The sequence below is a fragment of the Cervus elaphus genome, chromosome 21, assembly GCF_910594005.1.
Source record: "Cervus elaphus chromosome 21, mCerEla1.1, whole genome shotgun sequence".
Classification (NCBI taxonomy): Eukaryota; Metazoa; Chordata; class Mammalia; order Artiodactyla; family Cervidae; genus Cervus; species Cervus elaphus.
In genome coordinates, this window is record NC_057835.1 from 23060731 (window position 1) to 23073223 (window position 12493).

Below are 12493 nucleotides of genomic sequence, written 5' to 3' on the forward strand. Positions count from 1 at the left end.
CAGGCTATTTTCCTGACTCTTCTCGCTTTAACTGGTCAGTACAGACACAAAACACCAAAAATATGTCAGAGAAACACAAAAGACGGCTGTTTTTGTTCAACCATTCCAAGGGGGGCAGGTGAACAGGGTGGGGTGCCCTGCACAGGGGCCCAGCCCCAAGGCCATCTGTCCACCCAAAGATGTCACTGTGATGGTGGACCACAAGAAACCCAGGAGTAAGATGTAAAAGACTCCATGACTTAGCCCAAACATAAAACTACCTTCCAACTGGCAAAGAAGTAGCTTTCTATATTAGATATTGGAGTTATATAATTATAATTAATCATTTTAGTTTGAATTCTGGGAAGTAAGTCTATTTTGTTAAGGTTTATGAGAAATATATTTTGTTAAGGTTTATGAGTTGCTATGAAACACAATAATTTTGGGGGAAAAAAAGAGACAATTTTTGTTTACTGGGCCATGGATAGATGACTGACAGTGGATGATGTCACTAATAGGCAATTATAACTTCAGCATTCCAAAACTATTAAATAATTTGTTTTGAAGAAATATAGCTTCCAAAAGAACAAAAAGACAATCTATTTATTTGGATGGTTACATGTCAAAGCAAAGTTAATACATAAGATAAAGAAATTAATTCCAACCTAAAAAGAAGTATCAACTATTTCAACGGCAACCCACCCCATTATTCTTGCCTGGAAAATCCCAAGGACAGAGGACTGGGGGTGGCAAAGAGCAGGACATGACTTAGCAACTAAACGACATTTAGTCAAATTTTAGTCCAACTTAAAAATGGAATGGATTCCAAAAGTTTGTCTGTAAACAAATTATTTAGACTACTCAGTGCATTTCCTACAGAAAAAATATGTCCTATGGCAATGCTGTAGACAGCAGTATGCCTCCAGTACAACTCACAAGAACCCGATTAAATGTCAGGTACACAGACGGTTCTGTGGCTTCATGGTAAACAGCAGGTGCCTTATGGAGCCAGAGCCCCTAGGCCCCAGGCTCCGTCAGTCCCCAGGAGCGCGGCCCTGGAGGCGAGTCCTGCCTTCACCAGCAGGAAGTGTGTCCCCAGGAGCAGCCCCCTGCAGCACTCTAGGAGATCTGCCAGCTGGAGGGGCTCCACTATGCACGTGACGCAGAGCCCCCTGTACCTGGCGTGTGGTGGCAAGTGGGGGAACTGTGCTGAGTGCACCTCTGGGAGGTCTACATGGGGCCAGTGGAGTTACTGCCACCAGGCTTAATGTCAGGGCAACACCTTGCTTACCACAACTACACAGTCTTTCCAGATGCTTGTGATTCTGAAATTGAGGGCTAAATGGGGTTCAACTTCGTAAGGACAAGGTTCATGCAGCCCAGTTGGGCTTTGCAAATATCTGGGCAGTGCTGTGCCTAACCTATAAGGCAATTACATTATAATACAGCTACCTTTCCACAAACAGGAGGAAGCATCTGCTACAAGACAAACGTGCATGAATCAACCCAGGGCTCACAGGGGATCTGTCCTTCAGGAAAGCAGGGTCCTAGGTGGAGCCACTGCTCACCTGCCCGGTGCCACGTGAAAGACAGATGAGGCACAGAGCTGGGATGGGGAGAGCGGACTGTGGATGGAGGTCGTGCGGAGGAATGCTCGGCAATGCTCAAAGTTTAGGAAGACCACAGCCAGACGGCTGCTGTGCAGACCACTGGCTTCTAACCTGCTCCAAGTAGGACAGCATATGCACATAATGGGCTTGTCCTCCCTCGGAGAGTGTGACAAGCTCAGACATTACTCCAGCTAAACACTGACATCAAGACATACAATGACACGCTGTTTGAGGAAAGAGGCTCCAATGAGAAACCCCCAAATTCACTGTTTACAATTCTCTACATGACTGGATAATTCCATTAAAAATGTTCTTCTTTCCCCTAATTCAAGACTAAGATGATTACTGGAATGGAACAACCCACCGCTGGGCCAGATACATATACCATTCCTACCCAAAACAACGTTGAGGGTGAGGTGTCATGCAACTCGAGAGAAAATATGCTTTCTTGCCATGGAAAGCAAAAAACATGACAAATTAAGAGTTTTTAAATGCCTTTTCACAAAGTTGTATTTTCATTTATATAAATGAACTCACGCAAAGCTACCTTATTAGTATAGATAATATACAAAAAAAACTTTAGAATTAAAAGACACATATATAGCATTTTTAATCCTAATCTTAATAAAATTGTGAATCACTAAACTTGCATCATTATTTCTGTTGTCACATAATGTTTCTCTCAGAAGTACTTTATGGGCTTCACCCAACTCCGAGCCTTGTTTTAGAGGCAAACTGTAGGGCCTAGTTTGTCTTTAAAAATAAAAGTACAGATGTCTCACCTTGCTCTGGTGACCTTCTGCAGAACCTTCATGCCTGACAGCCTGCAGCACTTCCCCTCCAGCTGCCTGTCCTTCAGGACGTCACCCTCCGAGTGCACCTCACTGAAGAGTCCAAGGGCATCTTGCACAAGAAGGCAGACTCTACAAAAAAGCATCCACATTTACTCTTTAGGAACCAGGTTTTGATTTGGTACAGAGACCAGAATTTCCTTCTCCTTCAACAGAAAACCACTGTAGGCATCTTCCTAAATAGGTGAACCAGGATAACGGAATGATACTGAACTAAAACATGCACTTCTTAGACTTGTACAAGCAGGTGTGTGGACCACCACCCACAGAAAACAGGAGACAGGATTCTCTTCAGGGAGCTAAGTACTCCCTAAACCCAACATCCTTTACAAGAGCACACTGAGGCACCTTTCAGATCAAGCATTTTACCACTACTGGACACAGAGCAGCCCCCTGTCCCCTGTTCACCCTGTCTGCCGTAACAGAAACATTTATGTTTTGTATGGACGCTCAGCACGGAGCCACGGTCTCTCACAATCCTGTCCTGTTTGGAGCAGCCTGCTGTGTGAAGGCAGGGATAAAGACAGCAGGCATTTCTGTGTTACACCTATCGTGTGGTTTTGTCCCGTGACCATTCTGCAATGCAGAGCCTCTACGAGGGAAGCCCTTTAGTTTGCCCTGACTTGCTCCTCTGCTCCTAGTCTAACTGAGGCTGAGGCAGGGCCGAGCGACCAGGCTCCATCTGCCAACTGTGAGAGGGCAGGGCAGGGGTTCCTACACCCACTCCCATGCCCTCGGTCGCCTGACCGACCCCTGGAGCATTTCACACTGCTCTGTATTACTGTTAACACATATGAAGTCAAGATGTGTACAAAAACCTCCATGGACCTGTTTTTTTTTTTTTTTTTTAATTTATTTATTTAATTGGAGGCTAATTACTTTACAGTATTGTGGTGGTTTTTGTCATACATTGACATGAATCAGCCATGGGTGTACATGTGTTCCCCATCCTGAACCCCTCTCCCACCTTCCTCCCCATCCCATCCCTCAGGGTCATCCCAGTGCACCGGCCCTGAGCGCCCTGTCTCATGCATCAAACCCAGACTGGCCATCTATTTCACATATGATGATACACATGTTTCAGTGCTATTCTCTCAAATCATCCCACCCTTGCCTTCTCCCACAGCGTCCAAAGGGATCTGCTTTTTAAGACTAGAATTTTTTTTCTTAATTGGAGGATAATTGCTTTACAATGTTGTGCTTGTTTCTGCCGCACAACAATGGGAATCAGCCATAAATGTGTGTATATATATCCCGTCCTTCTGGAACCTCCCTCCCTGCCCCACCCCATTCCACCCCACTAGGTCATCACAGAGCACTGGGCTGATCTCCTCAGGGCACACAGCAACTTCGCACTAGCTATCTACTCTGCATATGGTAATGTATATATTTCAATGCTACCTGAAACTAGAGAGGATTTCTGACTGCTTGTGTGGAGAAAGGAGAGGTGGGGAACTGGATCCTACCCTTGCCTTAAGCCTGCTCTGACATTTGCCCATGTCGCAGATGACCCAGGAAGGGTGCTCCTGTTTATTCTTCTGCCTGGAGTCTGTCCTGCCTTGGGGGGAAGGGAGGCACTCAGAACCCCTACTACTCTCCTCAATGTGTTCACACCCACCACACACACCTGCCCACCTTGTCTGCTCTCGCAGGCGGCTCTGTCCCCCTGGCCCACGGGGACGGGAACCGGGCAGTCAACACACTCCCAGTGGGAGTGGGCTGAGGAGCACACAGGAGCCCCAAGCACTATACTGGTTCCTGCTCATGACCTGCTATCTCCAAAAACCACTGCAGGTCTGCACAGAAAAGGCCCTCGATCAACTTGTTTTTCCTGAATCGAGAGTTGTTTCCCATAAATTACATCACATTCAGGGAACACAAACGCCTTGCAGGGAGGTAGTACCGTGGGGGTGACTGCAGCAGCTTGAATGTTCTCACTGTAAGGAGACGGTAGGGAGTGAGCTCGGGCTGGCACAGGGACGGCACCGGGAGTCCGTCCTGCCTTGGGGGGGCGGGAGGGGCACTCAGGCCAGGTTTTAGAACATGGTTCCCTTACAGCTCATGCTCCGCCTCTGTAAGGTCTGTGAGTAGACTGACTGCCTACGGTTGTGCTTGCTGTTTTGGACAGTGTTTTTCTTTGCGGCCAATGGATGGAAAGTACAATCAGCTCCTGTAATCCATCAATCCTAATGGAGTTTACTATTCACAACACTTCTAATGAGGTTCACATTACCATCTGGTCTGTGCATAAGGAAAGCGCCCACCAAGGAAATGGCAACCCACTCCAGTACTCTTGACTGGAGAATCCCATGGACGGAGGAGCCTGGTAGGCTACAGTCCACGGGGTCGCAAAGAGTTGGACATAACTGAGCGACTTCACTTTCTTTCTTTCTTTCCCAGACCTGATGCTCTTTTTGTATCATCTTCTCTGATTGCTCTCGAACGTCCTCAGCGCCACAGTGAACAGAAGCAGTGACACAGGGCATCCTTACTGTGTTTTTGGTTTTAAAGAAAGTATGCATCCTCAATTTTTTTTTTTTTTGGGTGGTAGATATTCTTCATCAGGTTAAAGATTCCAAGTTTCCTGAGAAAAATTTAAAATAATGATTGGGTCCTAGAGCTTATAAAATGCATTTTTTGTATTCAATGAAAAGACTGTATAAGTTTTCATCTCCTTTGCTAATGTGGTAAATGACAATGACAGTTTACCAAGTGTGAAAACAATTTTTTACTCCCAAGAAAGAGCAACGATTCTGCTATGTATTCAGACTTTTGTTATCTATACCCATGAGTGATACAGACCTTTAATTTTCTCTCTCAGATTTGGTATCAGGATTCTTTATATCAGCTTCATATAATGAGCAGACAGGAATTCCTTTTTCATCTAAAAACTTTATATAAGACTTGAGTCATCTGTTTTTTGACAGTTTGAAAGGATTTAGTAATGAAATGACTTGGCTATTGGGCTTTCTTTACCTGGGAAGACTTTAGCTCTCAATTTCTTGAATAATAGTTAAACTTTGGGGGATTTTCTGGTAAGTTATATTTTTCTAAGGGTTTATCCATTTTGTTTACATTTTCAAGTTTATTAGCATAGCATAAAGATAGAACAATACCCTTTCACTACATCTCTAATAGATGGGGCTGATCCCCATATCTTCCCTTTTCAGTACTGCTTATTTATATCTTCTCTCCTCTATGAGTTTTTTCATTGAATTATTATTAATCATTTCAAAGAACCAACTCTTGGCTTTGTTTACTCAGTTCGTATCATTAATTTCTACCCTTATGCTTATAATCTCCTGCCTTCTATTTTCTTTGTATTTATCCTATTATTTTTAAATTGCTTTTTATGTTAGAGGCTTGGCTCATTTAATTTTGAACCTCCCTTCTTTCTAAAATGAGCTTAGACTGTAACATCTCTTCTAAGTATCAAATTAATGATATCACATAAAATTTGATATTTAGTCTTTTTACAATTATTCATCAGTTCTAGGTATTTTTAAATTTCCATTATTATTTCTTCTTTGATCCAGGAATTATTTGGAAGTATTTAAAATTTTTTCTATAAGGATTGAAAATGCACATATTTTTGTCATTAACCCTAATTTAATTGCACTACAGTGAAAGAATATGCTCTCTGATAATGGTTCTCTTACATTTGTAGAGATTTGCTGTATGGCCTAGCACACAATCTATTTTTTAAGACAATATCAACCAAGAGGAATGCACATATTCTAGTTGTTAAAGATAGTTTTGTATGAGATCTGTAAGTCAAGTTACTTAAGTGTATTCGTCAAGTCTGTGTTCCTTCACTAACTTTTGTCTGCCTCACTGACTGGTTATCTGATTAGCTATCTATTGCTACACAGCAAGTCATTCTACAATTTAGAAGCTTAAAATTGTAACAAAGGTTAGATTTTTCAAGTGGGCGTGGGTTAGAAACGCATCATCTTGACAGCGGGTGGTGGGTGCCAAGCCCTGTTCCATGGGCATCATTTTATCCTTAGACGGCCTCTGAGAGCGTGGTTATTCTCACCCTCACTCAGCATACAGAGAACTGAAGATCAGAAAGTTTTTGGGTCTTGCAACTGCTGATGGGTGGCCCTGCACCTACTGTGGCAGCCACGCAGGCTGAGACTTCAAATGCAGCTAACGTGGGTGAGGAGCTGAATTTTAAGTTTTACCTAACTGTAATTAGTTTAAATGTAAACAGCCACATATGGCAGCACAGTCTAAAGGTGTAACAATTAGAGGATCCAAAAAACTATAAATATTATACTTAATAATCAGCTAATCAATCTTTACGTACAGATGTGAGAGCTGGATCATAAAGAAGCCTGAGCACTGAAGAATTGATGCTTTCAAATTGTGGTGCTGGAGAAGACTCTTGAGAGTCCCTTAGACAGCCAGGAGATCAAACCAGTCAATCCTAAAGGAAATCAACACTGAATATTCATTGGAAGGACTGATGCTGAAGATCCAATACTTTCTGTACCTGATGCAAAGAGCTGACTCATTGGAAAAGACCCTGATGCTTGGAAAGATTGAGGGCAGGAGGAGGAAGAGGCAAGAGAGGATGAGACGGCTGGATGGCAACACTGACTTAATGGACATGAGTTTGAGCAAACTCCAGAAGACAGTGAAGGACACGGGAGCCCGGCATGCTGCAGTTCATGGGGTCGCAAGGAGTCAGACACGACTTAGCAATCAAATTATGTTTTACCAAACATTAATATTCAAATAAATTAATAGGTATTCCTTGAAAATCATCACCAAAATGTTGCTAGCGATAATTTTTCTAAAATTTACTTTGTCAGATTGACAGAGGAAAAAATACACCGAAATCATATATAATTATTACTGTGTTCAATTTTCCTTGCAATATGGTATTTTATACCCAAGAACACCAGGAAACCCCTGTCTGCTCACCTGATGCACTATGGTTTCAGTCTGTTTGGGAGTGGTTATTTGGCATGTGGAAACCAGAAGAATGCCCTATCTATCTTAAAGATACTAATGTTAAATTTCCACACATGTGACATTTTTTTAATATGCTGTGGCTATAAGACATTGATACTGGCTATAGGATTTGTCCATGGGTCAAGCAGCTGACTGTCCAGTATGGGGGTGGAGGCGGCGTGGAGGCCTGCAGGGCAGTGAGCTTTGCACCCACTTCTCCCCATGGGCACTCCGATTGCTCCTGAGCACACCCCTCCTGTCTCTCAAGTCTGACAGCGATTCCGGGGTGGCCCTCGGCTCTTTCCCTGATGCTCTGTTACCTGCTCGTGGCTCTGTCATCTGCCTGAAGCACTGTGTGAACTGCTCTCCCAGATCCTGTTCCCGTCACTCTTGGGCACCACCTCCCTCTGGGCAGTGCCCCCTGCCTGCACGGATGCCTCTGCCCCAGCATGGGTGCTGGTGGGCGCTGGTCTTCTGGGCGAGCCTCTCACCCTGGGGGTGAGCTAGCGGAGGTACTCTTGGCCCCCCACACTTGGGGTGGAGCCTCTCAACAGAGGCCTGGGGATGCGGGATGTGGTGGACAGCCCTCCTAGAGGGAGACGGAGTGCTGGAATGGGCACTGTCTGCGCCCCTGGAGCAGAGCCTAGAGCAGCAGCAGCAGCTGGCAGGAAGTGGGTCAGGGCTCAAGAGCCACAGACTCGCTGTTCTTACTGAGACATAGTAGGTTTCCATGATTCCACAGATGGAATGTCCTCCATCTGCTGTGTGCCCTTAGGACAATTTCCAAAAGCTCAAAAGACTGTTCAGTTTCTGCAGCTACAATGCTTGTAAGTGAGGGGAGAGTCCACCGTGCCCTCACTGCTACTCCAGAATCTGGTTCTTATCTGACTTTGCAACTCACATTCACGCCAAACAAAGACCCTCTGGAAAGCCAGCATGTGCCCGGCTCTCCAGCCGTTATTTGTGAGTTATGAGAGTATTTGGAAACTCTCTGAGTTCGCAGACTTAAGTGTGACTTGTTCTTTTTTCCTTAAAAGACATCTTGACTTGCGTGAACACAAGAAATGAGCCAAGTACAAAATTACTGGGTCAGACGCAGGAGTGCTTGACGCAAAGAGGCCTCGAGGGCCGTAGAGCCACAGAATCAGTTGTCACAAGATCCTCAGTAACAGTGGCACGAACATGCTCATCCCCGTGCCCCGGCCTCAAGAGGTTACTTGTGTGCTAAGTACAGCGGGACTGCTGCAGGCCCAGGCCTGGGCAGGGCCCTCGGCTCCTCCCCAGGGAAAGGCCTGGCCCGAGCACACACACACAGCACAGGCTGCAGGACTGCCGGAGCCTGCAGGAAAGCGCTGGGGTGGAAGGGCCTGGCCAGGTGGCTGGGGAAGGCTCCTTCCAGGGCTGGTCTTGAAAGCTGTCCTGTGCAGGGTTGACAGGAACACACTCGGAGCCGGGAGCTCAGCACACTTAAAAACTGGTACAGCAATGTGGGAGTTTTCCTGTTCAAGAAGTTGAGAGAAGGCTGGAAAACACTATGCAAGAACAAAGATAGAGGGAAAGTGGTCATAAGGGGAAAGACTACTTACTATTTGGGTATTCCCGTGCATTATTTTTAATTTAAAATCAGTTATGTTTATGGAAATGGGGATGGAGGTAGAGATGTCACCCTGGTGGGCAGCTCTGGGGGCGGGTGTGGAGTCGCAGCGAGCAGCCTGTGTGAGGTGGAGGGTTTGGGTCCAGGCCCAGGTGGGTCAATCACTGGCCCGGAACAGCCAGCACGCCCACTTCCTGCCACTGGGGAATAATGGGGATGCTGGGAGGGCTCAGACCGAATGCTGTTGTAGAATCACGGCCGCTGGCATAGGAGGTGGTTGCTTTAACAGAGAATGCTCGGAGCCCCAGACAGGACGCCAAGGACACCCAGTGACACCATGCCCCAGGCTGCAGGTAACTTTCATGCATGCAGAGCACTGATGCTGGGACCCCAAGCCTTGCATGGGAGGGAAACTGCTGCTTTCAGACGTGGTCCACTCGGATAAACGTTGATAAACGTTGAAACAGCACAGAAAAGATGTCTCCAGGGAGGAAGGGTTAAAGAGCCTGTCAGTCTGCCATTCAAAACTCTCCAAGTTAAGAGTCTGGCAAGAGAATGCCACTTATCTCAGATCAAGGTTCCACCCAAGCCTAAAAGACTGACCTTCACCAAGTAAACCCTTCCCCCGCTCTCATGGCCATCAGCACACCGTGCTGGGCTGTGGGGGAAGGGCTCCTCTACTGCTGGAGACCTGCCCGGCTGCTAGGAGCTCCGCTCTGACCAGCACAATCCAGGTAACTTCAATCTGTTTGGCCCCCAGTGGAGGGCCTGCCCCTACTCTGCACCTAAGCATCTCGGTTTCCTTCACCCACCAGGCAAATCCACTTTGCTACCAGACGGAGCTGATCGACAGGAAGGTGGCATTCTCTGGTCAGGTATCAGCTCTCCTGAGTGGTAAGAGGTGTGAGCCCCTGTGTAAAAAGGCCGGTCTCCTGCGTGAAAGGCCCACAGGACAGCGACTGAGGCAGAGGAGAGGGCTCAGAAACAACGCCGTCACCCCTGAAGCCAGCTCAGAAGGTGCCTCGGGTGCCGACCCCACCACCCGGGTCTGTCATAAGGAAAGCGCCTCTCTGCTTGAGCAGTCGAAATCAATGACAAACCCTCGACCGCTGCTCGCCTGGCCGCAGAGCCCTTGGCTGCAGCGCCTCAACTTTCTTGCATTCATGAGCCAGGAGGGTGAGGCTGGAGGAAGGGAGTAAAACTGGTATGCTGCACAGCACCTGCCCAGCAACAAAATAACAGATAAGAGGTGCAGGGTTCAACCCCAGCCGTATCACCATGGAAGGATAAAGTCCACCATGGAGTTAATGTTTGTCTTTAAGAATGCTTCTTTCTTTCCCTATGGGCTGAACATCTCATCATGCTAACTAAAGAACATTTAAAAAATTCTGAAAGTGCATGTACTGTTAATCTGTGAAAGCAACAAAACAAGCATAAGGAAGAAGAAAAACAAAACTGTTGATTCACAGAGGGGGTTTCAGAGAGCCTATAATTTAATTTCTGAAGCTTCAAATGCCCCTTCCCAACTTTTCAAAAATATTTATTTTTCCCTCCTTTCATTCACTGACTCTGTATCACAGACACAGAAGCAGAGCAGGACAGAACCAGTGAGCGTGTGTGCACACGTGTGTCTGCGGATGCTCGTGTTCCAAGAGGGAAGCAGATGAAGTGACATGTGGATGTTTACATGAGTCGTGGAAGCAGTTCTGAGCAGTTCACCAAGAATTCCCGGAATCAGAGTCAGGTCCGGCTGCTCTATTCTAGGTCAGAGTCAACCGAAGCAGTCTCTGATCAACAAGGGTCTTTCTCGCCACGTTATAATCCCTTATAAGCCCAATCTAAGAAATAAACAGAAGAAGAAATTCCAGGATAAAGTGAGAAAAAAAGCAGGAAAGAGAGAAAGGGGAGGAGAGGTTGGGAGGGGAATTTGGACCCGACCCGGGAGGTGGGGGGGTGGGGTGGGGGTGCGTAGCACGAGGGGCAGGGCCTTTCCCAGCTCCAAGCCACAAGCAGACGGGAAACCAGATACAGCAGGACACTGTGTCCTCCTGAAAAACAAGCAGACCGAGCTCCTAAAGTAAACAGTTAATCCTGCTGTTTATCTTTTCAGCATGAGATGTTAGCAGGATGACTTCTACTGCACAGAAATGTGGTTTTATTCATTAGAAAAATCATATTTTCTCTTTGCTAAAATAAAAGTGTGACATGGAAACTTTCTAATATCAGTGAATAGCAAAGAATAACAATCTTTTTTTTTTTTTTTTTTTGCTAAACATAACTAAAGCATGGCAAAAGTCCCGAGAAAGGCCTTTTCCACACTTGCACTTCCTCTTTATTTTCGGAAAATACTGCATTGGTGAAATTAACCAAGCAACAAATCCTGCTGCAAGCTTGGTCTGAAGGGGGACACAAGTAACCAGGACATGACTGGAGTCCTGGACTTGGACCGCAGTCAGCGCCCCCGGAGATGAGACTGGACTGAGCCGAGGCATGTCAGAAGAGGACATCTCACAGCCACAGAAGTCCGCCTCCAGAACAAGTTTTCAAAGAGACACAGCTACTCCTACATATTTTGAAGTGAAATTCCCACGGACAGAGGTGGCAATTCTGCCCCTCCTCCAGTGGCACACTGGCCCAGGCCAACGACAGTAAGACATCACACCAGACACTCACGGCTGCCATGCACCTGGGCTCAGGTCTCACCCATCCCGATGGTATCTGTGGGCCGTGTGCCTGGTGCTGTGAAGCTCAGCACTGTGGATGTTCTGCATCCACCTCCACGAGGACCTCCCAAGGTCCTCCACAGCGACGCCTTGGCTGTCTTTTATCACCCACCTCTCTCCCCTCCCCTCCATCTCCAACATTTACAAACTGCTGATTTGTCCTCGGTTTCTAAGATTTGGCCACTTTGAAACGTTATAAAAATGGAGTCATCTAGTATAGGATCTTTGGATTGAACTTTTCCCCTCAGCACAATGCCCTGAAAACAATCAGGTTGATATGCTTTGTATTTTTATAACAGCTTTACTGAGGCCTAATTTACAAGCCATAAAATTCACCCAAATAAAAATATTGTGTCAAAACATACATAAAACGTACAATTTCACTATTCTAAAGTGTACAATTCAGTGGCACTACATACATACACGTGTTCTCCAACCACCAGCACCAGCTAGCCCCAGAACATTAGTCCGAAAGCCCCAAGCTGTCACAGGGCCTCCCTGCTCTCCCCTCCCCCAAACACATTGATCTACTTCCTGTCTATGGATCCATCTGCTCTGAACATTTCACAGGAATGGAATCACGGAAGCTGTGGCCTTCTGAGACTGGCCGATTTCACACAGCGTAACATTTTCGGGTTGCATCCAAGCTATATTAATAGCAAGTGCCAGTACTGAACTCCAGTACTGTTTGTTGCTGAAGAGTATTCCATTATATGCATACGTAACATTTTATTTATCCATCCATCACTGATGGCCATTTGGGTTGTTTCCACA

At 46.2% G+C, this 12493-nt stretch overlaps 1 protein-coding gene across 7 annotated transcripts in view; it reads right to left on the reverse strand.

The window, feature by feature from the left end:
* Window positions 1-12493, reverse strand: part of SPIDR (scaffold protein involved in DNA repair) — a 270899-nt gene that overhangs the window by 37008 nt on the left and 221398 nt on the right. For all 7 annotated transcript variants that reach the window (XM_043879253.1, XM_043879248.1, XM_043879252.1 and 4 more), the window contains one exon: window positions 2372-2512. In XM_043879253.1, the coding sequence (XP_043735188.1) occupies window positions 2372-2512 (141 nt within the window). The remainder of the gene's footprint in view (window positions 1-2371; window positions 2513-12493) is intronic.